We start from the raw sequence: 24,994 nt of genomic DNA, 5'->3' as shown, positions 1-24,994 counted from the left end.
AAATTGTTGCCGATTTTGAAGACTATTTCCCCTAAACTGGAAGTGTGTGTATTTGCTTTTTGTATGTGTGTGTTTTTTCAATACTGTAGCACACTATAGCAGGGATTTTTAATGTTCAGGCACATTTATAGATCACATTTACTTTAGGCTGACAGGTGGGTAGCATCTGCTTTTAATCTTATCAATTAAGGGTGGGTTGTGGCCCTTTATTTAAACAGCTCCTTATCAGAGGGAAGGAAGAATTCACTGAATGCATATTTCCATTTCCATTGTGGATAGGATGGATTATATGGATGGTCTGGTTTAAATGTTTTTTGGGTGAGGATATAAAACCAGTGGAAGTCATTTATTATCTTTGTGACTTCCCTTGTTTTATTCTGTAAGGGACTAGGGGATTTTAGATAGCTATATATAGCAAGTTACAAAATAGTAAAGAAAATTATGTAGTTTTACTCTTCAGGGTGTGTTTATTTTCTTCTTCTTGAGCCACTCCTTTGTTGGCTTGGCGGTATGTTTAGGATCATTGTCATGCTAAAAGACTCATCCATGACCCATCATCAGTGTTCTGGCTTGGGGAAGAAGGTTCTCATCCAAGATTTTACAATACATGACCCCTCAATGCAGCATAGTCGATCTGTACCTTTAGCCTAATGTTTCCATCTCCATGCTTGACTGTAGGGATGGTGTTCTTAGGGTGAGAGTCAGCATTTTTCTTGCTCCAAACACAGCGAGTCCCCCTCCTCAAGAAGGCACATCTACAGTCATGCCAATGAACATCTAAAGGATTCAGAGAAGGATTGGGAGAAAGTGCTGTGGTCAGATGAGACCAAAATGTAGCTCTTTGGCATCAATTCGACTAGCTGTGCTTGAAGGAAGAAAAATGCTTACTATGACCCGAAGAACACCATTCCTACAGTCAAGCACGGAGGTGGAAACATTATGCTTTGGGGTGGTTTCTCTGCTAAATGTACTGGCCAACTTTGCTGCACTGAGTGGCGAACGGACAGAGTCATGTATTGCAAAATCTTGGACGAGAACCTTCTTCCCTCAGCCAGACCACTAAAGATGGGTTGTGGACGGGTCTTGCAGCATGACAATGACCCAAAACATACCGCCAAGGCAGCATAGGAGTGGCTCAAGAAGAAGCACATTAAGGTGTGGCCTAGTGAGTCTCCAGACCTTAATCCTATAGAAAATTTACAGCGTGAGCCGAAACTTCCAGTTGTCAAGGGACAGCCAAAAAATCTTAAAAGTATTTAGAGATCTGTAAAGAAGGGTGGACCAAAATCCCTCCAGAGATATATGTGCAAACCTGGTCAACTACAAGAAACATCTTACCTCTGTGCTTGCCAACAAGGGTATGCCCACCAAGCATAGACTTTGTTTTATGTGTTTCTTCTGGATTTTTTTGGTTGATATTAGTCTTGATCTTTTAAAATACACCTATGATAAAAATTATAGACCCTTCATTTCTTTGTAAGTGGGCAAACTTACAAAATCTGCAAGGGATCAAATAATTATTTTCCAAGTTATCAAAAATCGGAAACTAAATAAAAGGCCAGGTCCTGATGGTTTTTCTGCGCTGTATTACAAAACGTTTGTAGACACCCTATCTCCAGTCTTGACAAACACTTTTAATTCCCTTTTGGAAGGTCATTCTTTTAGAAGAGAAACCCTAACTGCAATTATCTGTATGATCCCTAAACCTCACACAGACGATTCAATATGGTCTAATTATCGCCCTATTTCGTTATTAAATTTGGACATAAAAATTTTAGCCAAAATTCTAGCTAACAGATTAAATACTATTATAGGCAATCTAATACATCGTGATCAAGTGGGCTTCATTCCATTACGTCAAGCAGGAGATAATATTAGACGTGCAACACTCCTGTCACATGCCGCTAAAAAAAAAAGACGTATTCCCACTTGTTTTCTTTCTTTAGATATTATGAAAGCTTTTGACACAGTATCTTGGTCATATATGAACTATACACTTTCCAAATGGGGATTCGGCCCTCATTTTTTACGATGGCTCTCTAATTTGTATCAAGATCCCAAAGCTTATATCAGATATGCAGGGTACAAATCGGACGAGTTTAATATACTGAGGGGGACTCGTCAAGGATGTCCACTTTCGCCATTATTATTTGCTTTACTCATTGAACCTTTAGCACAAAGAATTAGGATGGAACCCACTATAACAGGTATTGAAATGGGTGGCTTTCCTTTATAAGCTCTGTTTATTCGCAGACGATATTCTCCTTTTACTATCTTCTCCACATGTTTTGGCCCCAAATTTTATGGTTGTACTACAAGAATTCTCGTTTATTTCGGGCCTTAAGGTCAATATTCAAAAATCTTCAGCATTAAACATTTCACTTGTCGAAAAAGATAAAACAATCTTTACAAAATTCACTACCCTTTAAGTGGGTAGATCATAGCCTCCCATATCTGGGTGTGCAGTTTACTCCTAACCCCTCCGATTTATTTGCAGCTAATTACCCAGCTCTATTAAAAAATATTACAAGGTCGTTATCTAATTGGTCATCAATGCCGATATCATGGTTTGGGAAAATCAATATCATAAAAACATCTGTTCTTCCGAAATTTTTATATTTATTCAGAACTCTCCCGATTCATATTCCTGCATATTTTCTTAGGCTGATTCAACAAAAAGTAATGAAATTTACTTGGGGGAAAATAAAACCCAGACTTCACAAAAAAACACTTGTTCTCCCCAAAGCTTTGGGTGGTTTGGGATTTCCAGACTTTAACATATATTATAAGGCAGCTCAATTATCTCAATTAACAAAATATCACTGTTCTACAGAGATTCCTTTATGGGTCCTCATTGAAGCTGTAGACTGTGATCCTCTTCCTATAAACAACATATTATTGTTACAACCTGCGGATCGTAAGTCTATAAATAACCCAATTTCGAAGCACTCTCTATCTATATGGGATAGGTATAGAAATTCACATGGTCTGCAATCTCCACAAAATCCGCTATTATCTTTCCACAAGAAGCCTGGAAATATCCCAAAACCTTTAAAGCTTGGTCTAAGGCTTGTATCACTTGTCTATATAATTTAACTTCAACTAGATCAATAAAATCTTTTACAGATCTATGTGAATGTATATAAGCTTCCACAATCAGAAATATTCAGATATCTCCAAATCAAAGATTTTTATACTCCTCGTCTCAATTTAAATGTAAACTTACATAATATTTCTCAATTTGAAAGATTTTGTCTCAAGGAACCACATGCTAAAGGTCGTATTACATCATTGTATACACAATTGATATCTAATTCTAATACTGTTATACCTAAATATGTGGCCAAGTGGGAAAAAAATTTGGATTGTACGATCGATTCTAGGTCTTGGTCCAACATATGGTCTTTCACAAAATCTTCCTCTATAAATATATTGGCGTCTGAATCATCATATAAAGTTATCACACGCTGGTATTTGGTTCCTGCGAGAATCGCCAAATTCTCAACAGACAACACTGGCCTCTGCTTTCGTGGCTGTCCAGAAAAAGGTACCTATATACATACCTGGTGGCATTGCTCAATTGTACAATCATTTTGGAAAAAGATCTTTCTGATAATTACAAAATTTTTTGATCGTCCAATATTTCCAGACCCAACTATAGCTCTCCTTTTTAAAAATTTAAAACCAGCCTTTCTGAATCAGAAACAATTCAAATTAGTTCTTACACTCCTGATAGCCGCAAAGCAGACTATAGCCAATGCGTGGAAAACAGATGTGGTGAATATTGCAGAAACCAAACGTAGAATGAATCAATCTTTCATCCATGCTAAAATGGACGCTATAGATAACCTGTGTGTGACCTGTGTGACCTGTGACCTGTGTGTGTTTTTTTTTTTTTTGGGAAATTCTTTTTAATGAGTTTGCAATTAAAACATAAAACAACTTACAGCCTATTGGGCATACCCAGGCTGATTACTACTACAACCCCCTGAGTCAACAATAACAACAACCCCCCCCCTCCCCCCCCCCCCAAGATACCGCCACCGGCGTATACAACCAAAGAAAAAACCCACCGTACACTCTAGCACCACTGCTCAGGACAATCTTCAAGTTCGCTCATGCTCTACTGCAGGCTGTAGGCCATCCCCGGATAAAGCATGCAAGCCTTCGCCCCCCCCCCCCAACCAACCCCCCACTGCCCCCGTAAGGAGAACCCAGGGCTACAGACGTGTTAATACCCTAGAACACCTCCACTAAGTCCTAATGAAACATTGTCAGTCAGCACTCAAGTCAGCATTGGTGTCTCGTGACTCCGTCCAAATGTCCCATACTTTATGAAATTTAGCTCCGCAGCCACGCGAAAGATAGGTGGCCTTGTATAGTGGAAGAGCCGTGTTCACTAAACTCTTCCAAAAATTAATAGAGGGGGCCAACGGAGCCTTCCACTTAAGAACAATAGACTTACGGGCATAGTATAACAATAATCCCAGGAGTGTTCTGATCGCTCGGCGTGGGGCCAGCGATCCGACCAAACCCAATAGACATATTTCAACAGACAACGGTACCGTTACAGTGGTAACCGACCGAATAAAGTTAGTCACCTCCACCCAAAAAATAGCTATTTGAGGACAGCCCCAGAATACATGTATAAAATCCGCTGAGAGTGAGTTGCATCTCCAACAGGAGGCAGGGACAGATGGGTAGATTCTATGGAGACGTTGCGGAGTACAATATATCCTATGCACTATTTTAAATTGCACTAATCTATCCCTGGCTGACACTAACTGTAAGAAAGGATACTCCCAGACGTCCTCCCAGTCCTCTGTGTCCAAAGAGGAGGAATCCGCCTCCCACTTTGCCCTCAGGAGCTCGAGACCGGTATGAACATTCGGGAGCAAAACCTTGTATATGGCCGACAGAGGTTTAGACAGATCATCGTCTCTGAGCAGAGTCTCTAGCCTCGAAGTGTAGAACGCCACTGGGGCATTTCCAAACTGTGATCGAAAGGCATGGCTAAGTTGCAGGAATCTGAATAAATGCGAGTTAGGCAAAGCGTACTGTTGCTTCAGCCTGTCAAAGGTCTGTATTTTACCCTCAAAACAAAGTTGCTCGATATATTTGATGCCCCTGTTAGCCCACACACTAGGATCAGGAATAGAACCAAATTCCGGTAAATTGGGGTTAAACCAAAGAGGACTATGCGGAGAGATGTGCCCCGAAGGTACGGGGCGCATCAAGCTAGCTATGTTCCATGCCCTCACAACCGCCCGCATTGCAGCAGTAAGAGGGAACGGGGCCTGAAGACCGCGATACATTAAGTTTCTCAGTGCTTCATATTAGAGGTCGACCGATATATCGGCCGGCCGATATTTGCCGTTTTTTAAATAATAGGCATCGGCCGATTCTGCTGATAAAAAGCCGATTCTACAGCGGGACTTTGAAATGACTTCTGTAAGAAGTCAGTGTGAGTTGCTGAGTCGTCATAGCAACACTTTCCTCCTCTCTGGGCAGACTGCCAAGAAAAGAACTAAATGTTACAATGTTTACACTGAATGAATGAAGTCATCTCTGTGTAGAAGTTCTCAGTTTAACCATTTAAATACTTTTCTTACACTTGTTGCTTACAAGTAAAAATCCTGTATTTTCTGCCAGAAAATCACTTAGACCCCCAAAAATTATATATATTTTTTTTTAGCAGAGATCCTAGGGAATAAAATAGCGGTGGTTGCAATATTTTATGTCACACGGCATTTGCACAGAGGTCTTTCAAATGCATTTTTTTGGGAAAAAAATACACCATTTAAAAAATAAAAATAAAATAAAAACAGTAAAGTTAGTCCATTTTTTTTTTTTTGTCCAAAAGTTTTGACTACCCGTTTTTATTTAATATATAGGTTTTTTTTTTTTTTTTTTTTAATCTAGATCATACATACAAGTAAACTGATTGGAGGTTTGTTTTGTTTAATAAATGTTTAAGTGTAAGAAATTTTCTGTATCACTAATGAAGGCTGCTTTCACACTGGAGCGGGCAGGCGTTGATGGTAAAACGCAAGTTTTAGCGGCGCTTTACCATCATTTTAGCGGTGCTATTTGGCTGCTAGTGGGGCACATATAACCCAGCTAGCGGCCAAGGAAGAGGTTAAATGCGCCCATGAAGCACCGCTTCGGCAGTGGTGCCCATTCATATCAATGGGCAGGAGTGGTGGAGGAGCGGTATACACCACTCCAAACGTGCTGCTTGGAGGACTTTTTTTTTAAGATCCTGCCAGCGCATCGCCTCAGTGTGAAAGCACTCTGTCTTTCACACAGACTGCAGGGGAGCCGTTTTGCAGGCACTTTACAGGCGCTATTTTTAGCCCAAAAGCGCCTTAAAAAACGCCCCAGTGGGAAAGGTGTGTTAGATCAAGGGGGATTAAAAATAAATAAATAAAATAAAATATAATCGGCCTAACATATCGGCCCAAAAAAATCGGCATTATATATCGGCTATCGGCCACCATGATTTCTAAATATCGGCATCGGCCAGAGAAAAACCCATATCGGTCGACCTCTACTTCATATGACCCCAACCACGCCGCCTCCAGAACCACCTCCGCATTGGACTCATCCGAAACCAGCCAATTGTGGGCATGGGACAGAAGGGCCGCCACATAATAGGAGTGTAGGTCCGGGCAAGCCAAACCACCCTCCCCCCAAGGCCTCTGCAACACCGTCAGCCGAAACCTCGGCTGACCAGCGCCCCAGAGAAACGACACCAGGAGAGAGTTGATCATGCGGAATATTTTTTTAGGAATCAAGATTGGAGCATGTCTGAGAACATAGAGGAAAGCAGGCAAAAGCTTCATCTTGAATAAATTAATCCTCCCAATCAAGGTGAGAGGGAGATGTGACCACGCCTTCAGTCTAGTCCTCATCTTCTGCACCAATGGATCCAGATTAAGGGCACAAAAATCAGAGGTAGAGGAGGAGATATAAATCCCCAAGTATTTGATTGTGTCCGTCCACACTAATGTTAGGTCGGGATTTGCTGCCGCTTTAGCCCCCCTGTCTATGGGCATGATTTGAGACTTGTCCCAATTTACCTTCAACCCCGAACACTCAGTGAAGTGGGAAAGAATGAGTAGTGTCTCCCGGAGAGACTGGGCAGGGTCACTTAAAAAAAGTATGAGATCGTCTGCATATAAAGCTACCTTTTCTCGTATGGAACCCACCCGTATCCCACAAATCCCCTCCGCCCTCCTGAGGGCTGACGCGAGCGGCTCCTTCGCCAGGGCAAAAAGAGCCGGTGACAATGGGCAACCCTGCCTCGTACCCCTCCGGACAGCGAAAGGCGCCGACAAGGCGCCACCTATCTTAATCTGTGCCAAGGGCTCCTTATATAAAACGTGAATCCATTTACGGAATTCCTCTCCAAAACCCATAACCTCCAGCACCAGGGACATAAACTGCCATGCCACAGAATCGAAAGCTTTTTCGATATCCAATGACACTATTACCCTCGTGGAAGACTCAGTGGATGGCAACTGCAAATGAGTAAAAACTCTTCGCAAATTTATATCTGTGGACTTCCCTGGCATAAATCCGGTCTGGTCTATATCAATCAGGGATGGCAGGACCGTTCGTAACCTGGTGGCCAGCATTTTCGTCAAAATCTTCAAGTCAAAATTTAGCAGAGAAATCGGTCTATAGGAAGCACAGAGGGAGATGTCCTTGCCAGGCTTGGGGATAAGCACTATGTGTGCTTGATACATGGACGGAGGGAGTGCCATCTGAGTTTTACTGTCAGAGAACACTTTCAACAATTTGGGAGCGACCAGCGGGGCGTACAACCTGTACCACTCGCCAGGTAGGCCATCGGGTCCAGGTGTCTTCCCGCCAGGGAACGAGCAAATTGCCTCTTCTATTTCCTCCAAAGTAAAATCCCGGTCTAGAAATGCACAATCCTCTTGTGATAGAGTGGGCAAATCCAGAGAGGAGAGAAACTCCCTCTGCTCCTCCACCGATCCCCCTGGGACTTCAGCATACAGTTTTTCATAAAAGGTTCTAAATTCAGTAAGTATCTGATCAGGTGCAGACACCAACTGACCATCAGACCCTCGGATCTCCGAAACCACTGTCTGAAATTTAGAGTCAGCCACTAAAAGCTTACTGTTTTTGTCCCCGGATTCAAAGATTTTTTCCCCCCAGGGTCTTCAAATCTAAGTGAGTAGCCTCAGCAAGGTGAAGGGACAAGGCCCGCCGTGATTCAGCCAATCGAGTAAAGCGCTCCAAGGTCGGCGAGTCGGTAAACGCCTCAGCCGCCTCGGCCTCGCCCCCCTCGAGCGTCCGCAGCTGGGATGAAAGCTCAGAGCGGATCGCCTTAATGGCCGAAATATATTCTCCTCTGGTGTTGGCCTTAAAGGCGTCCCAAACCATCTGTGCCGAGGTAGAACCTTCGTTCAACTCTCAGTATTGTTTCAGTTTAGGAGTGACCTCCTCCCCCACCCGCAAATCCTGCAACCATTTGGGCGCCAGGCGCCAACAAGCATTACTTCTGGCGTTCGACAACTGTAAGGTAACCTGCAAAAGGTGCATGATCAGAGAGACCTGCAGGCAAATACAGTGCCCCCCTCACCAACGTCAGGGCCCCAGAGTTGCCGAAGGCCATGTCTATCCTGGAGCCCGATTTATGTGTGAAAGAGTAGGCCCTAGCACCCGCATGCTTCCATCCCCAGATCTCAGTATAGTTAAAAGTTTGAGCCCATTGCAGTAGCTCTGGCGAAAATACCCTATTTGGGTTGGACGAATCCAGGGATGGATCCAAGATGGAATTAAAATCCCCTGCTATATACAACCTGGAGAATTGGAGGGGAGCCAGCAGTTCACTAATCTTATACAAGATCTGTGGATGGAAGGGGGGGGGGCAGGTATACATTAACGAAGGCATAAACCACCTGGCCAATCTCTAATAACTCCTTGATCAGTGTGCAGGTGAACAACTTTATAAGCCAAAGACTTACTTAGCAAGATGGCCACACCCCTCGCATAGCTAGAATACGTAGCATGGAACGCTTGTCTCACCCAGGGCCTGCGCAGTGCTAGTATTTTATTCCCCAGAAGGTGAGTCTCCTGGAGAAAAAGGACATGGGGTCTATGACCATTTAGGTATTTAAAAATCAAGGCCCTCTTAACCTTATCATTAAGACCCCGAACATTCCAAGACACCAGTCTCAAATCCATTGGAACAGCTGGTAACATATTATAACATAGCAATACCTACACAATAACCCCTTATCCCGCCAGTGAGCATGACACATGGAAGTATAGCATACAGAACAGATGCGATAAACAGTGGATTCAGAGTGCACATTGAAAAAAAAAAAGAAAAAAAAAAAAAGGGAATTAAAATAACAAAAGAGAAGAAAAAAAAAAAAATAACCCACAACTCCCTACCGGCCAAGAGTGCCCCAATTGGGGAAAAACAAAAAACAATTGGGCACTAAAAATCATGGCCAGTTTGATACCCAAAACCTAACCAAAACTTAAACCTCCAGACTTTTAAACAAAAAAAAGTTCCGAAGCAGCGGCCGCTCCAAACCGCTTACTCCTTGTCAGGTCAAAAACCCTGTAATGAGGGGGAAGAACTGATAAGTCCTTAAGTGTCCCGCGTCCGGGGAGCTCCGAGCTAAAAAGGAAGTAGCTAAAAGGACAAGACCTATAAGAGAAAAAACAAAGCGGAGTCAGGAAGGATCAACATTGAGCAATGGCAAAGCACCGCAGATGTCCTAGGAGAGGTGGAGGTCAGTACGCCATCCGCTGGCAGGAAGGATGAAAAAACGCCCACCCATCCAGTGGGTAAGTAGTATCCCATGAGTTCCACAGCAGCAGTATCAACAAACCGCCAGCAAAAAAAAAAAAAAAAAAAAAAAGGCCGGGAGCCCACAACAGGATAATAATTCAGGCAAGTAGTACCCCCCATCAACGTAGGGATAGCTGTAGAAAATTAACGTAGAGTGATCAGCCAGTCATTTGCTTCCTCAGGCGTGTCAAAGAATTTCACCGATCCGTTATAAGGCACCCGAAGGCGGCTGGGGTATAACATGCTGTATTTAATATCCTTGTCCCGTAGGCGCCTGCGGACATCATTAAAAGGACCTTCTCTTGCGCTGCAAGTCTGCCGAGAAGTCCGGGAACAGTAGGAATGAGGAGTTGCCATATGGTAGAGAAGGGAGCTTACGAGCCGCGGAAAGGATCCTATCCCGGTCCCTGAAATTCAAAAAGCGGACCAGGAAGGGTCGGGGAATTGCCCCTGGGATGTAACGTCCTGTAGGAACACGATGAGCACGCTCAACAACATATGTCGGGGAGACTTCCGGGAGGCTCAACAGCTTCTTGAAAAAGTCTTCAGCAAACTCCGCTGGTCGGTCACCCTCCTCTCCCTCCGGCAGACCTAAGACACGGATATTGTTGCGTCTTGCTCTATTCTCCGCATCATCAGCCTTAGCGACGAGCAGTTGCACCGTGCGTTGCAGGTCCGCTATGTTGTTGGTGTGGGTAGCCGTGAGGTCCTCAGCTGCAGAGATTCGTGATTCTGATTCAGTCAGCCTGCCCCTGATCTTGTGCAGGTCATTCCTAATTAGATTACATTCTTCTGCAAGGCGATCTATTCGTACCAGCATAGAGGTTTTACTCTGTTCGATAGCAGCTAGTATCACCGCAGTACTGTCCTGGGAGGGAGGGGTAGGCATAGCCACCCCGGAGGGAGAACCGGACTCCATGGCTAATTCCGCAAGCAGCGACTGCACCCTCCCAATAAGAGAGGGATCTGGTTGAGCGGGCGGATCAGGAGCAGGACCGCTCAATGCAGAAGAGCTTTTAGGCCGGTGTTTAGGGCCCATGAAGGGATGGGGGCTGTAGGCGTCCGTGAGCCTCCGCTCCTCACAGTAGCAATCCTTCGGCAGCAAGGCTCAGGCAGTGACTCTATATGGCAGGGCCCAGGGAGCTGGATGGATGGATGCAATGTCCGTCAGGAAGGGAGGATTGCCAGGGCCCTCAGTCAGTGCACCAGAACAGCCCCCCCTAAAAGGGGTAGCAGTGTCCAGCAATAGATAAAAGGAGCAGGTACCAAATCACAGGGGTCAGGCCGACCACATCACCTCCCCTCCAGCCACTGGGCAAAGGCTGCAATTGACTCCCAGGTTGCGTTAGGCCGGACTAGGCCAGGGCAGTTATGATGGCTCCACAGCCCCCCCACCAGCTCCCGCCAGGATGGTTATGGAGGAGACAGTCCCCCACCGGCCGACAGCCGCCTCCGCCGCTCCGCTGGCCGATCGCGGCGCTCCCCCGCCGGCCGGCCGTCCAGGAAAGTCCGGTCCGCGGCAGGCTTCACTAGGCCGCGCTAGGCCTCAGGCCTGAAAGTCAGCGCCGGCGGTCCGCGGAACCACGGGACAATCCAGGGGCGCAAGGGGGCAGTGGATGGATGGAGAGGAGCCTCTTACCTCTCCCACAGGCACCGGATCAGCCCCGATTGCCCCGCAGAGGCCGGGAAGATGGAGTCCGGCACGGGGAGGATGAGCGGCCGTATCCCGGGCTCCTCGGTCCCCCACTCCACAATTTCCCCTCAGGATACAGTGCAGCAGGGCAGTAGTCCCTCTGGCTGAGAAAGCTCTCCGTTTGGGCCGTTAGAATAGCAGGATGGCACAGGATTCTGAATCGGACGGCCGGAGCTCCCCAAACACACGTCCGCTCTTATTTACATCCGGACACGCCCCCCGACCTGTGTTTTTTACTATAGATAAAAACCAGATGACAAAGTTTGATATCATATGGAGATAATATTGACAACCGAGTTTTATTGTTATGGTGATTAAGATTTTTTATAGAATTACAACATTAGATGATATATAAAACCTCCTCCGGAGAATTATTCCCTCCCCTTCCCCTCCTATATACCTTTTTTGTTCTTCCCTTACTATATAAAACTTACTATAAACATACTTTAGAAGTTATGGTCAAAACTTTAAAATCATATATTTTCTTTTAGACATATTTATATTTTCTTGGGATTAAAATGTTTAAAACTCAGCTATAAGAATGGTTTTCAAATTCTAAAATATATAAGGCCATTTATTGTCATTCCCACGAGAATATCTTGAAATTCTTCTTTGCTTTGTATCATCCGTACTTCAATATATCTACTTTTTATTTCTGGTATCACAGAATTTGTCTTATATTCTGTACATGTAATTTATTTTAAGATAAAATAAAACTTTTTGAACGAGAAATAATTATTTTCCCCACTGTATAAACATGTTAACCAATTCCACCTAAACATTTAAAAAATGTCATAACATGCATTTTATGTTTAGATATGCATGTGGAAAGTAAACCTAAATCCATTCTGAAACAAAAAAAGGAAGCAAAAAGGCCCATTGCAGTAATTTATATAAAAAAAAAAAAAAAAATACTAATGCATTTTGTTTCCAGTTTGTACAAGAGGCCTTAGAAAACAATGAGAATCCATTTTCTGAAAAGGAAAGGGAAAGATTGCGGGCTATTCCTCCCACATGAAACCAATAACAGGGTACAATTCCTCCCACTGACACCAATGATGGGGCTTGACTCGTGCCATTGACACCAATGACAGGGCACAATTTCTTCTACTGACATCAATAATGGGGGACTACTCTTTCCACTGACACCATTGGTGAGACTTTTCTCCCAATGATGCATACAACGGGGCACTGTTCCACCCTCTGACACAAACAACGGGACACATTTCCTCCCACTGAAGTCATTGGTGGGGGATAATTTTCTCCAACAACACAAGGGGGGGCATTCCTTCCACTGAAGGTGGGTCATGGTTTATTCCCACTGACCGACAGCATTTTCTACTGCCACCCATCAACAGCCTGGCCCTTCTAAAGTCGGATAGATGATAAACTTGCCCTTTGTTTAAAAAGTTAGAGGACTTCTGCCTTAAAACCATCAATGCATATGCAATTATGGGAGTTGTACAGGAGGAAAGTACATCACAAATGAAGATGTTAAAGTGTAATTTAAGTTTTATCATAATATAATTTTATGCTCACTTCAACTTTGTTGTTTTCCACCAACATGTAGCGAATTTTACATCGTTCTGCAAGTGGAAATATGAAATTGGATGGGGCACCAGGGTCTACAGGACAATAGGCAGCTGGGACCTGGAGAATCCTACAAAAACAAAGTGAAAACAACTCAACTGATATTATCAAACCATAAAAAAATTGGATCATTAAAGTGCATCTGTGTCCAGACTATGGATATTAAGATATTTACATATTTTAAACAAGCAGCAAAAGTACATTGAAACAACCCGTTACTCAACTCTCTATCTGTATGTACTAGGAAGTTATTCACTCTAAAGTTGTTTTTGTAGGTTTTATATTTATACAATTATTATCATCATACAGGATTTATATAGCGCCAACGGTTTATGTAGCACTTTACAATATAAAAAGGGAGACAATACAGTTATAATACAATAAAATACAAGAGGAATAAGAGGGCTCTGCTCAGAAGAGCTTACAATTTAATAGGGTCGGCAGGTGGTACAAAAGGTTGTAACTGTGGGAAATGAGCTGATGAAGTGGTAAAAGATTAGTTGGAGGCATGATGGGCTTCCCTGAAGAGATGTGTTTTCAGGGATCGCCTGAAGGTAGCAAGAATAGGGGATTGCCGGACTGGTTGAGGTAGACAGTTCTAGGGGATGGAAGAGGCGCTGGAGAAATCCTGGTGATGAGCATGGGAGGAGGAGACAAGGGAGATTGAGAGTAGGGGGTCTTGGGAGGAGTGGAGAGGATGGTTTGGGTGATATTTGGAGACAAGATTGGTGATGTAGTTTGGGGCAGAGTTGGGAATGGCTTTGTATGTTGTGGTTAGTATTTTTAATTTAATTTGCTGTATGATTGGGAGCAAGTGTAGGGATTGGAGGAGAGGGTTGGCAGACGCTGAATGGTGGATAAGGTGGAGAAGGCTGGCAGCAGCATTCATGATAGACTGAAGAGGGGATAGCCTATGGAGAGGCAGGCCAATTAGAAGGGAGTTGCAATAGTCATTGAGAGATAACAAGGGAGTGAATGAGGAGCTTGGTGGTTTCATTTGCTAAGGGGCGCAATTTAGAGATGTTACGGAGGTGAATTCTACAAACTTTTGACAACGATTGGATTTGAGGCTCAAAGGACAAGTTAGAGTCTAGGATTACACTTAGTACCCTAGTGTGAGGGGATGGACTGATGGTTGCAACTGTTGATTTTGATGGGAAAAGTCATGGGGGGGGGGGATATTAATTTAATAGCTTGGTTTTAGAGAGATTTCGTTTAAGGAAGTGGTGTGACATCCATACTGGTATGTCAGTTAATAATGAGAGGAGACTGAAGGAGTGATGCGAGTAGACAGGTAGATTTGGGTGTCACCAGCGTATAAGTGGTATTGGAAGCCGTTGGCGGTTATCAAGTGACCAAGGGAGGAGGTGTTGATAGAGAAGAGAAGGGGTCCAAGAACAGAGCCTTAGGGGACCCCCACAGAAAGGGGCAATGGAGAGGAGGAGACAGAGTTGTAGGTAACACTGAAGGAGCGCGGTGATCGGTAGACAGAGAACCCGGATAGAGCAGAATCTTGGAAGCCAAGGGAATAAAGTTAGAAAAAGAGCGAGTGATCAACAGTATCAAAGGACGCAGAGAGGTCAAGTATTAGGAGTATGGAGTAGTGGCCATTGGTTTTAGCCGTTAGTAAGTTGTTAATGAGTTTTAGTAAACCAGTTTCCGTGGAGCGCTGCAAGTGAAAGCCAGACTGTAATGGGTCAATAAGGTTATTTTAACTGGAGGTAGGAGCAAAGACAGTTGTAGAGCAAGAATTCTAAAAGTTTAGAGGCAAATGGGAGCAATGAGATGGGTCTTAAGTTATTCAGGTTGGTGGGGTCCAGTGAGGGCTTTTCAAGTATGGGAGTCAGTGGCTTCTTGTGCTCAAAATTTTTGGGGGGAGGGGGGGCGCAAACAAACTGAAAAATATTGAACCCCCCCCATCAGATGCAGCCACTTGTGCCCTGGCATATGCAGCCAGGCGCATCCCCCGGCTGTCAATTCACTAACCAACCCCCCCCCCCCCGCGCACGGCCAGTCCGGCGGCACTTAACGCTCGTGTAGTGGGGCTCTGTTCCTCTCCTGGAGCAACAGGGCTCTCCGTCACCTCTTCTGTAGTGGTGGGAAGCAGTGGCTGCGGCTCCTGTGTCAGCTTGGCTCCTCGGTCTTCCTCCTCTGTGTCTCCTCTTCCGCCAAAGCGTTAGGAATCCAATAAGATCGCCTAAAGCTTTGGCCAAGTGGGAGACAGGTCTCACTGACCTGCCTGCCAATTGGCAGGGAGGAGCGTTAGTGTGAAAATAGTGAAAATTCATTCACTATGCAGCACAACAAGGTGGGATCGGGACGCAGTGCTCTGCACCCTGAGCCCACCCCATTTTGAAGCCTATCAGAGCCTCTGGCTCTAATCAGGTGCTTCAAAACACACCCCCCCGCCATAGTATTTCATGTGTCCAGCGTTGGAGGTGTCTGGATGTGCGGCGCCTGTAATGCACGGGCCGCAACTGATGGGAGTGATGGCATGTTTAAGAGGGGAGGGGAAGGTGCCACTAGAGAAGGAGAGATTGAAGAAGATGTGAGAGAGCATAGGATAGAATAAGCGGGGACTGTAGTAGTTGTGAGGAAACAGGACCCAGGGGACAATTGGTTAGGTGGGCATCTGAGAAAAGCTTTTTAACCTCTTTAGTAGTAGCCAGTTCAAAAGAGGAGAGTGTTGAATGTACTGTTAAGCAAGGTATGTTGGATGGGGAAGATGTACATACAGTGGAGGTGTCCTCACGAATTGCATCAATCTTGTCTTTGAAGCGATTGGCAATCTCTTGGGCAGCGAGTGAGTTAGTGGGGGAGGAAGCAGAGAGTTAAAGAATGATAACCGTGTATTGCAATATGGCAAAATATACTTATATTATAAACTATAAAATTGTGGTAAAGAGAAGGCGGCATACCACACAGGAAAAAATGGAACTGAACATTGCATATTACATCAGGTGAAATTTTCATTATAGGAAATACATTCTGTAATTTTCTTTATGCCGATCTACAGTTGGCATGAATTGCATAACGAAGGATGTCATTTATTGAGGTTGCGAGAGGGAGAGAGAGAGACCAATTTCCCCACTCATGGGACAACCCAGATCAGTTTTCTAATTAATGACAGGAGGCAGAATGCGAGTTTAACAGCAAGAAGTGAGATCTAGTGAGTAGTCATGAAGGTCCTGCATATTTTTTATTTTATTTTTAACAGCTTACAAAGCACCTGGTGTTTTTTTAAATTAGAAGGCAGAGTTTCTGTTGTCATAGAAAATAAGGAAAGAGGAGTTGTGTCTGTTGAGGGCTTTGAATATTACATTTCTCTACAATGCTTACAGCTATTGTTTAGAACTACGTTACTCAACCATTTCTCAATCAAGGCATCCTTTAAAATTATGTAAGATTGAGACACCCCCATTCTAAAATAAAACATTTAAAAAAACTTTACATATCGCAGCAACAGCCATACACTCAACGTTAGAGGGGATTCATTTTTACACAGCAATATACTTTTGCACACTAACTAGTATTCCAGTGTCTCCCTTCTCCCTAAGGGCTAAAAACCCCCTCGGGAAATTCACTACCGCTTCGAGGACTTTTCTCCCAAACGCTTGGTCTTGCGCTGAGATAAGGTCCAATCTATAGTGCTTCATGAAAGTCGAATAGTTTGACCATGTTGCTACTCGACAGATTTGTTCTGGTGTCGCCCCAGCTCGCTCCACCCAAGAAGCCGATAGTGCCCGTGTGGAGTGAGCCATGGGGGGAAAAGGGACATTCCTTTTTCATAAATTTGTAGACTTCCACAATAGATTGTTTAATCCACCTTGCGATTGTGTTTTTTGAAGCTTGGGACCCCATGGGACACCAATTTTTTTCCCCGCATATAAAATAAATAGAGCATTGGATTTTTTAATGCTTTTCGACATTTCCAGACACCATAAGACACAGGCTCTCACATCCAGTTGGTGGAATTCTATTTCCTTTGGATTGGTGAGTGACCCACAGAATGATGGCAAAACAATTCCCTGCTTTCTATGGAATTTTGTCACTACTTTAGGCAAAAACTCTGGGTCTGTGCGTAGTACCAGCCTATCTTCAAAAACTTGCAATAAAAGGCTCTTTAATGGTAAGTGCCTGTAGCTAAGAAGAGCGTGACCGATTTTAAGGAAAGTTCTTCTTCCTGTGACCATTTTATCCAACCCTGTAGAACTGTCAACAGGTCCCATTTTGGCAAAATCTTAAACGAAACAGGTCTAATTCTGGCTAACCCATTATAGAACCTGCTAACTAGCGGTTCTAACCTAGGAGTCCATCACCTCCCCCAACCCCGTAGGTCCAAGGCACCCCTGTGTCTGCCTACCTGAGCTGGGTCAGCTCCACTGCCACCTGGATTGGCTGCATCCATGCTTTCTGTTCCCTGCATTAAGGTAGACTGTGCTGTGGAGTAGCGTTTTTCCTTCTGTGGCTGGCACTTTTCAAATAAAGCCCCCAGGCTCCGTCAACCACGCTCGCTGTGTGACCCGGAACCGTAAGTGGTGCGCCGAGAGTCCCCGCCCTCCTCCTGCATTCCAAAGGCCGGAACTTGACTCGTTGCCTACGCCCGCCCCCTGCCTGACCCACGCCAGACACACTGGTATCTAGCAGCTGAGTGGGGAACGCCAGCCCTCCCCGGGCTATCGAGGACGACAACGCCGGCACCAGCTACACTTAGCCACCTTTTAGCGACGTGCTGACCATCAGGTATGCAGACCTCCTTCCCCTTCTCCCATGAGTAGCTCCCAGGGTCAGGGGAAGGAGAATTCCTATATCCAGCCTCCTCCTCCGGTAAAGGAAACACAAATACTGAAGCAGAGGGATGGAAGCCGCCCTTTAGAGATCTGCCGATTCCTGCGTTTCCTGTCTCCGGAGATGGAGCCCATCTCTTTAGCGCTGTCCTGGACAGATGACAAGAGAAAAAAAAAAAAAAATGTATATATATATATATATATATATATACACACACACACACACACACACACACACACAGTGTGTGAAAAAGTGTTTGCCCCCTTCCTCATTTCCTGTTCCTTTGCATGTTTGTCACACTTAAGTGTTTCGGAACATCAAACCAATTTAAACAATAGTCAAGGACAACACAAGTAAACACAAAATGCAATTTGTAAATGAAGGTGTTTATTATTAAAGGTGAAAAAAAATCCAAACCATCATGGCCCTGTGTGAAAAAGTGATTGCCCCCTAAACCTAATAACTGGTTGGGCCACCCTTAGCAGCAACAACTGCAACCAAGCGTTTGCGATAACATGCAATGAGGCTTTTACAGCGTCCTGGAGGAATTTTGGCCCACTCATCTTTGCAGAATTGTCCTAATTCAGTTACATTAGAGGGTTTTCGAGCATGAACGGCCTTTTTAAGGTCATACCACAACATCTCAATAGGATTCAGGTCAGGACTTTGGCTAGGCCACTCCAAAGTCTTCATTTTGTTTTTCTTCAGCCATTCGGTGGTGGACTTGCTGGTGTGTTTAGGATCATTGTCCTGCTGCAGAACCCAAGTTCGTTTCAGCTTGAGTACACGAACAGATGGTCGGACATTCTCCTTCAGGATCTCTTGGTAGACAGCAGAATTCATAGTTCCTTTTATCACGGCAAGTCTTCCAGGTCCTGAAGCAGCAAAACAGCCCCAGACCATCACACTACCACCACCATATTTTACTGTTGGTATAATGTTCTTTTTATGAAATGCAGTGTTCCTTCAACGCCAGATATACTTGGACACACACCTTCCAAAGAGTTCCACTTTTGTCTCATCGGTCCACAGAATGTTGTCCCAAAAGTCTTGGGGATCATCAAGATGTGTTGTGGAGAAATTGAGACGAGCTTTGATGTTCTTTTTGCTCAGCAGTGGTTTTCTCCTTGGAACTCTGCCATGCAGGCCATTTTTGCCCAGTCTTTTCCTGATGGTGGAGGCATGAACGCTGACCTTAACTGAGGCAAGTGAGGCCTGCAGTTCCTTGGACGTTGTTGTGGGGTCTTTTGTGACCTCTTGGATGAGTTGTCGCTGCGCTCTTGGGGTAATTTTGGGCGGCCGGCCACTCCTGGGAAGGTTCACCACTGTTCCATGTCTTCGCCATTTGTGGATAATGGCTCTCACTGTGGTTCGCTGGATCCCCAAAGCTTTGGAAATGGCTTTATAACCCTTTCCAGACTGATAGATCTCAATTACTTTCTTTCTCAATTGTTCCTGAATTTCTTTGGGTCTCGGCATGATGTGTAGCTTTTAAGGATCTTCTGGTGGACCTTACTGTGTCAAGCAGCTCCTATTTAAGTGATGCCTTGATTGTGAACAGGTGTGGCAATAATCAGGCCTGGGTGTGGCTAGAGAAATTGAACTCAGGTGTGGACAACCACAGTTATAGTATGTTTTAACAAGGGGGCAATCACTTTTTCACACAGGGCCATGATGGTTTAGATTTTTTTTCACCTTTAATAATAAACACCTTCATTTACAAATTGCATTTTGTGTTTACTTGTGTTGTCCTTGACTATTGTTTAAATTGGTTTGATGTTCCGAAACACTTAAGTGTGACAAACATGCAAAGGAACAGGAAATGAGGAAGGGGGCAAACACTTTTTTACACCACTGTATATATATATATATATATATATATATATATATATATATATATAAATTTTTTATTTTTTTTTGTAAACTGTAACTTGCAACTGTAAACTGCAACTTTTTGAAAAATAAAGGAATTACAAAAATAAAAAACACAACCTATGGTTTTGTGTAAACAAAAAGGCATGATTGATCCACCTGCAGGCTTGCTGACAACTTTGGACAATTTTGGGCAACCTTTAGGCATTTTGCCTAGACATCCCCGAAGAACCCAAAAGGCACCCTGGTTGAAAAAAGTCTGGTTTGGAATATGTAAATATCCGAGTGTAGCTCTACCTAGTCTATGCACACTTTTAAATTTCTGTAGAATAAATACGAAAAGTACTATGCTGAAAATAGCAAAAATAATCAATTTTTCAGGTGACTGGGTCATTGTGCGATTATATGGAATGGTCGGTCTCCAGCACTCATGCTTCTGATTTTCCCTAAACCAGGAGTCATGATATAAAGATATTTTGAGGAAAACTTCCAGATTCAGATATACAGACCACCTTGCTCTTGTGAGCTGGTGGATGTAAAGAACATACTCATTCATGACATCTTTTAGATAAGTAACAATTTCACCAACCATAATTAGGTGCAGAGTGAGCAGCCACTGAATCTATACCACCATCATATCTATCCCTCAAAAAGTAGTGAAGCCCTCATGCAGTTAAAGTACCTCTTTATTTTCCCTGATGGATGCGGCCATCTTGCCTGTAACTCGGCATAGTCAAGGGGAACACAGGAAGTCAATCACATCCTACATTTTAAAAGACACTCCTGCCCTTATTCTGCTAGTCACTGCTTCCTGCAGGGCAATAGGTAACCATAAAAGAGGCCAGTGGGAGCAGCTCGAGACAGAGACAAGTGCCAAGTTGTAGTCCTTTAGCAAAAAGTCAAAATTAACATGGCAGTGCATTTGAGGCAGAATAAAGAGGTTGTTTAAATGAGCCCTGAAATTTTAGATGCCTGTTAATGCTTCTACTGTATTGGTTTTCTATTGTAGGGATACTTGTAGAATCATCTTGGCTAGTAATAACGATTTCAAAATGCAGTTCTTGAATGCACTGTAAGCGTCATAGGGGTAGCTTGGCCACAATGACATGAATAGAGAGGTTCAAGGAGCGATACCCAGCCAAACGCTACATGTATAGATACACTTTGGCTGGATACACAGCAAAGCAATGCAAACAGGATTATGTGAACTACACTGTCAGCTGCAATGGAGATAATCAATACAGAACATGGGCAGGCATTCATGAGACTTTAACCACTTAAGGACCGAGCCTCTTTCTGAGATTTGTTGTTTACAAAGTTTACAGTTAAAAAGTTAAAAACAGCTTTTTTTGCTAGAAAATTACTTAGAACCCCAAACATTATCCATTTTTTTTAACACCCTAGAGAATAAAACGGCGGTCGTTGCAATACTTTGTCACACCATATTTGCGCAGCGGTCTTACAATCGCACTTTTTTGGGGAAAAAATTCACTTTTTTTTTTTATTAAAAAAGACATCAGTAAAGTTAGCCCAATTGTTTTTTTTATATTGTGAAAGATAATGTTACACTGAGTAAATTGATACCCAACATATCACGCTTCAAAATTGCGCCCGCTCGTGGAATGGTGACAAACTTTTACCCTTAAAAATCTCTAGAGGCGACGTTTAAAAAAAAATTCTACAGGTTGCATGTTTTGAGTTATAGAGGAGGTCTAGAATTATAGATCTCGCTCTACCGATCGCAGCAATACCTTGCATGTGTGGTTTGAACATGGTTTCATATGTGGGCGCTACTCACGTATGCGTTCGCTTCTGCACACGAGCTCGGCGGGACGTTTTTGTTTTTTAAATCTTATTTTACCTTTTATTTTTACACTGTTCTTTTAAAAATAAAATAAATAAATAAAAATGGTGTCACTTTTATTCCTATTACTGTAATGTAAACATCTCATGCAACAGAAAAAAAAAAGCATGACAGGACGTCTTAAATATGAGATCTGGGGACAAAAAGACCTCAGATCTCATATTTACATTAAAATGCAATAAAAAAAAAAAAAAAAAAATGACCCTTTAAGAGCAATGGGCAGAAGTGACGTGTTGACATTGCTTCCGGCCTGCAATAATATGAAGACCGGTGGGAGCTATCTTCCCCTCTCTCAGGCTCCAGTAAGCGGCAGAGGGCACCAGAGCATGGCGATAGGGGGGGGGGGGCTCCACTCCTGCCGCCTATAAAAGTGATCTTGCGGCAAATCCACCGCAGAGACCACTATTATCGGAAACTGGACCACCTGCCGAAGAAGAGGATACCAAGGTAATTCCAGCTAGCTGCTGCCATAACAAAGATATCTTAACTTTTTTAAGAGGGACATATATCGACGTGCGGCAGTCCGGAAATGGTTAAAAATGAAGATGAATGCCTGTTCTTGGTGGAAGTGTAAACCTAGTTTTCAGGAATAAAAAGATTCACTTTAAAGTCTGAAGATTCAGCAATGTATTTATTTCCACCGATATACAGTATGTATAAAATATAAAACGTTTATAGCATATCCAAATCCAAAAAATACATACATTTAATATAATGCAGCTTACCAGTCCTAAGATGGGGTGGCTGCATTTGTTTTCTTTTTTCGGGCTTCTTTATTTTCAAATGGTAATCCTGATTAACGCAGCCCAAAGACAATGCAAATTTCTTTCCTTCAACCACAGGTTGCGAGAGAAGACAGTGATTATTGCTAGCGGCTATAGAAGACGCTTGCGATAATTGGATCAACTTGGTACATTCAACCTGCCCATTAATGGTTTGAATCTCGAACCGGCCGAGATTCGAAACGGGTATGGCTGGCCTAACACACTTCCTGACGATTCATATCTATACTTTTTCTCCTCTATATATGGGTGCAGTCATGATTGTCAGACAGGTTGGAGTTCAAGCATGCCTGCCTTTGTTCATAAGATTAATGGGCTTGGTAGTTTATACAATACAATAGAGAGAGATAAGAATGTTTATGCTCTTTTAAAATCACAGGAAGCAACAAGGACACTGTATTTATGGTAAAATCAACAGATATTTTCTGTACATGTTATAAATATCCTTTGCCTAAAAAGTGAAAGCGAATGCAGTCACCACATCTAAGGACTGGTAAGATGTGACATATACTGTTTTGTTTCTTTTGTTTAGATGCACTTTCATTTTCCAAAAATATGGCACTTCCAAGATGTCCTTTTATAATTTTTTACACTTCTCATTGGCAATATATTTTGTGGCGTTTACCCAATTCAACTGCACAAGATCCTCATTGCATGAATTCCTAAATAAGAGCCTTTGTGAAAATTAAAAACACACACCCAACCTACGCTAGGCACCCTCCAGTCACAGTGCATAAACTTTGTATTGCATTCCTGTGTGCAAGACCCCCGGTTCCTGCCAGTCCCTCTGCTTTCCCAATAAAAGTTGACCACACTAAGCAGGGGAACACACACCTCCTCTCCTCCAATGATCAGGCTACTCCGACACCCTCCCCCTTGAACAGCCATTTACTGGGAAGATCAGTGTACTGCTGTTTCTCCTCTAGCTCTTATGCAGCTGAGAACAGAGGGAATAAAAATAAAAAATAAAGTATTTATAATGTTTTTCTTTATATCTAGACACAAATATTTTGCCTTTCATTTAAATTTTAACTGAATGGGTTGTTTTACAAGGTGATCGTTTACAATCACTTTAACATCTCAATCAACTGTCAGGGACATTTTGCATTTGGCAGCAGGTATTAAAGTGGTGGGTATTTAAAGTAGTTCTAAAGTCAAAATGTTATTTATTTATTTTTTTACCTTAATGCATTCTAGGCATTAAGGGAAAAAAAATAAAAAATAAAAGGAAAAACGAAAGAAGAAGGCCACTACCTATCCTAGCACCACTACCTATCCTAGCACCACACCCCTAAACACTTACCTGGTTCCTCTTACCAATCCAGAGCTGTCCTGTCTACATCACTGCTCCTCCACTTCCTGGTCTCAAAGGTAAGCCAAGCGATTGGCTCCTGATGCTCTCAGTCAAACTCCTGTGAGGAGGGAGGGGGGTTACATGTGTTGTGTATGTCTATGGACACATAGTGCCTAGATTGGGAACTTGCCCACATGGGTGCCCCCTTAGCACATGGCTTGCTGAGGGCGCACACGCAGGAAGGAGGAGCGGACAGCGCCAGTGGAGCACTCCAAAAGAGGAGGTAGGGAACCGCTCCATGCTATATCATTGTACAGCACTGCAGGTAAGTATAACATGTTTTTATTTTAAAGCAAAAAAGTATACCTTTAGTATCACTTTAAGGTAAGTTAGACACTGTAGGGCATCTTTTATGGCATGTTTGCTTTAACTGAAGAATTTTCACCTCAACTTGAAGGTCAACTCCAGGCACAAAAAGAAAACATCCTTGGATATTGTCCAATATTGTACATGAAGACACAAAAGGAACCGCCCACAGCCCAGAACATCAGAAAACAGGAAAGTACCAAACCATCTCAAAGTGAAGAGGGTAAGGCAGCAAATACAGCCTCTTTCTCTACAGCATACAGCTAAAGAGCATGTGAACCTTGCAGTGCAGGGGGGGCACTTCAAGGGTATTTTTTTTTAGAAGTAGGCTTCAAAACCTGGGCAAAGATTTAAAAACTTTAATGGCATTAAACTCTTATCCAATAACAACTATAGCTCAGAAGTGCCAGAGGCAAACTCACCCTAAAATCCATGATGGCAGCTGTATACCTGGTTGACAGAAGAGCCCAATCACACATTTTTGCAAACCATTAAGCAGGGATTTAAGGAAACAAGTAAGCTCTTCAGCTAGCTGCATCATTTCCTCATAGGTGTAGAATGTAGGAGGCCCATCGTATGTTTGGAAACATACTGCTTTCCTGTGCTTATAAACAGCCGCCGCCGTTATCACCATCTTATGCAGCGTGCCTTCCATTTCAATGTCAGAGGTGAAGAACCTAGTGAAAAGGAAAAGATACAGGATTTGTTATTGATACTGGAAAACTGACGCTTGCACTGTATGTTCAGATTCAGGACAAATATTAAGTTATAAGACGCAACGCAGACTTAAATTGAGAAGAAGTTTTGGAGGAGTGAGGATATGTGTATTAGTCTGTCATTGGCGGAGGCGTAGACATGAATGTGTTTTTTAAAATTGTTCAATAAGTTTTACTTTTTCTTGTTTAAA

General features: G+C 43.3%; 1 protein-coding gene across 2 annotated transcripts in view; it reads right to left on the bottom strand.

Annotated features, from left to right (window-relative positions):
* AASDH (aminoadipate-semialdehyde dehydrogenase) overlaps positions 1–24,994 on the bottom strand; it is a 96,638-nt gene that overhangs the window by 62,056 nt on the left and 9,588 nt on the right. Inside the window, exons 3-4 of one of the 2 annotated variants that reach the window (XM_077477443.1) lie at positions 24,510–24,764; positions 13,071–13,191 (exon numbers count right to left, since the gene is read on the bottom strand). In XM_077477443.1, the coding sequence (XP_077333569.1) occupies positions 13,071–13,191; positions 24,510–24,742 (354 nt within the window). In that variant the 5' untranslated portion in view covers positions 24,743–24,764. Of the gene's footprint in view, positions 1–13,070; positions 13,192–24,509; positions 24,765–24,994 lie in introns of those variants that run through there. The other variant, XM_077477444.1, reaches the window with a different exon arrangement.

This window comes from Lithobates pipiens, unplaced genomic scaffold (genome assembly GCF_037356315.1).
Source record: "Lithobates pipiens isolate NorthernLeopardFrog02 unplaced genomic scaffold, aLitPip1_a1.2 Scaffold_13, whole genome shotgun sequence".
NCBI lineage: Eukaryota > Metazoa > Chordata > Amphibia > Anura > Ranidae > Lithobates > Lithobates pipiens.
Note: the sequence above shows the minus strand (reverse complement) of the source record. Positions and strands in the feature narration are given on the sequence as shown.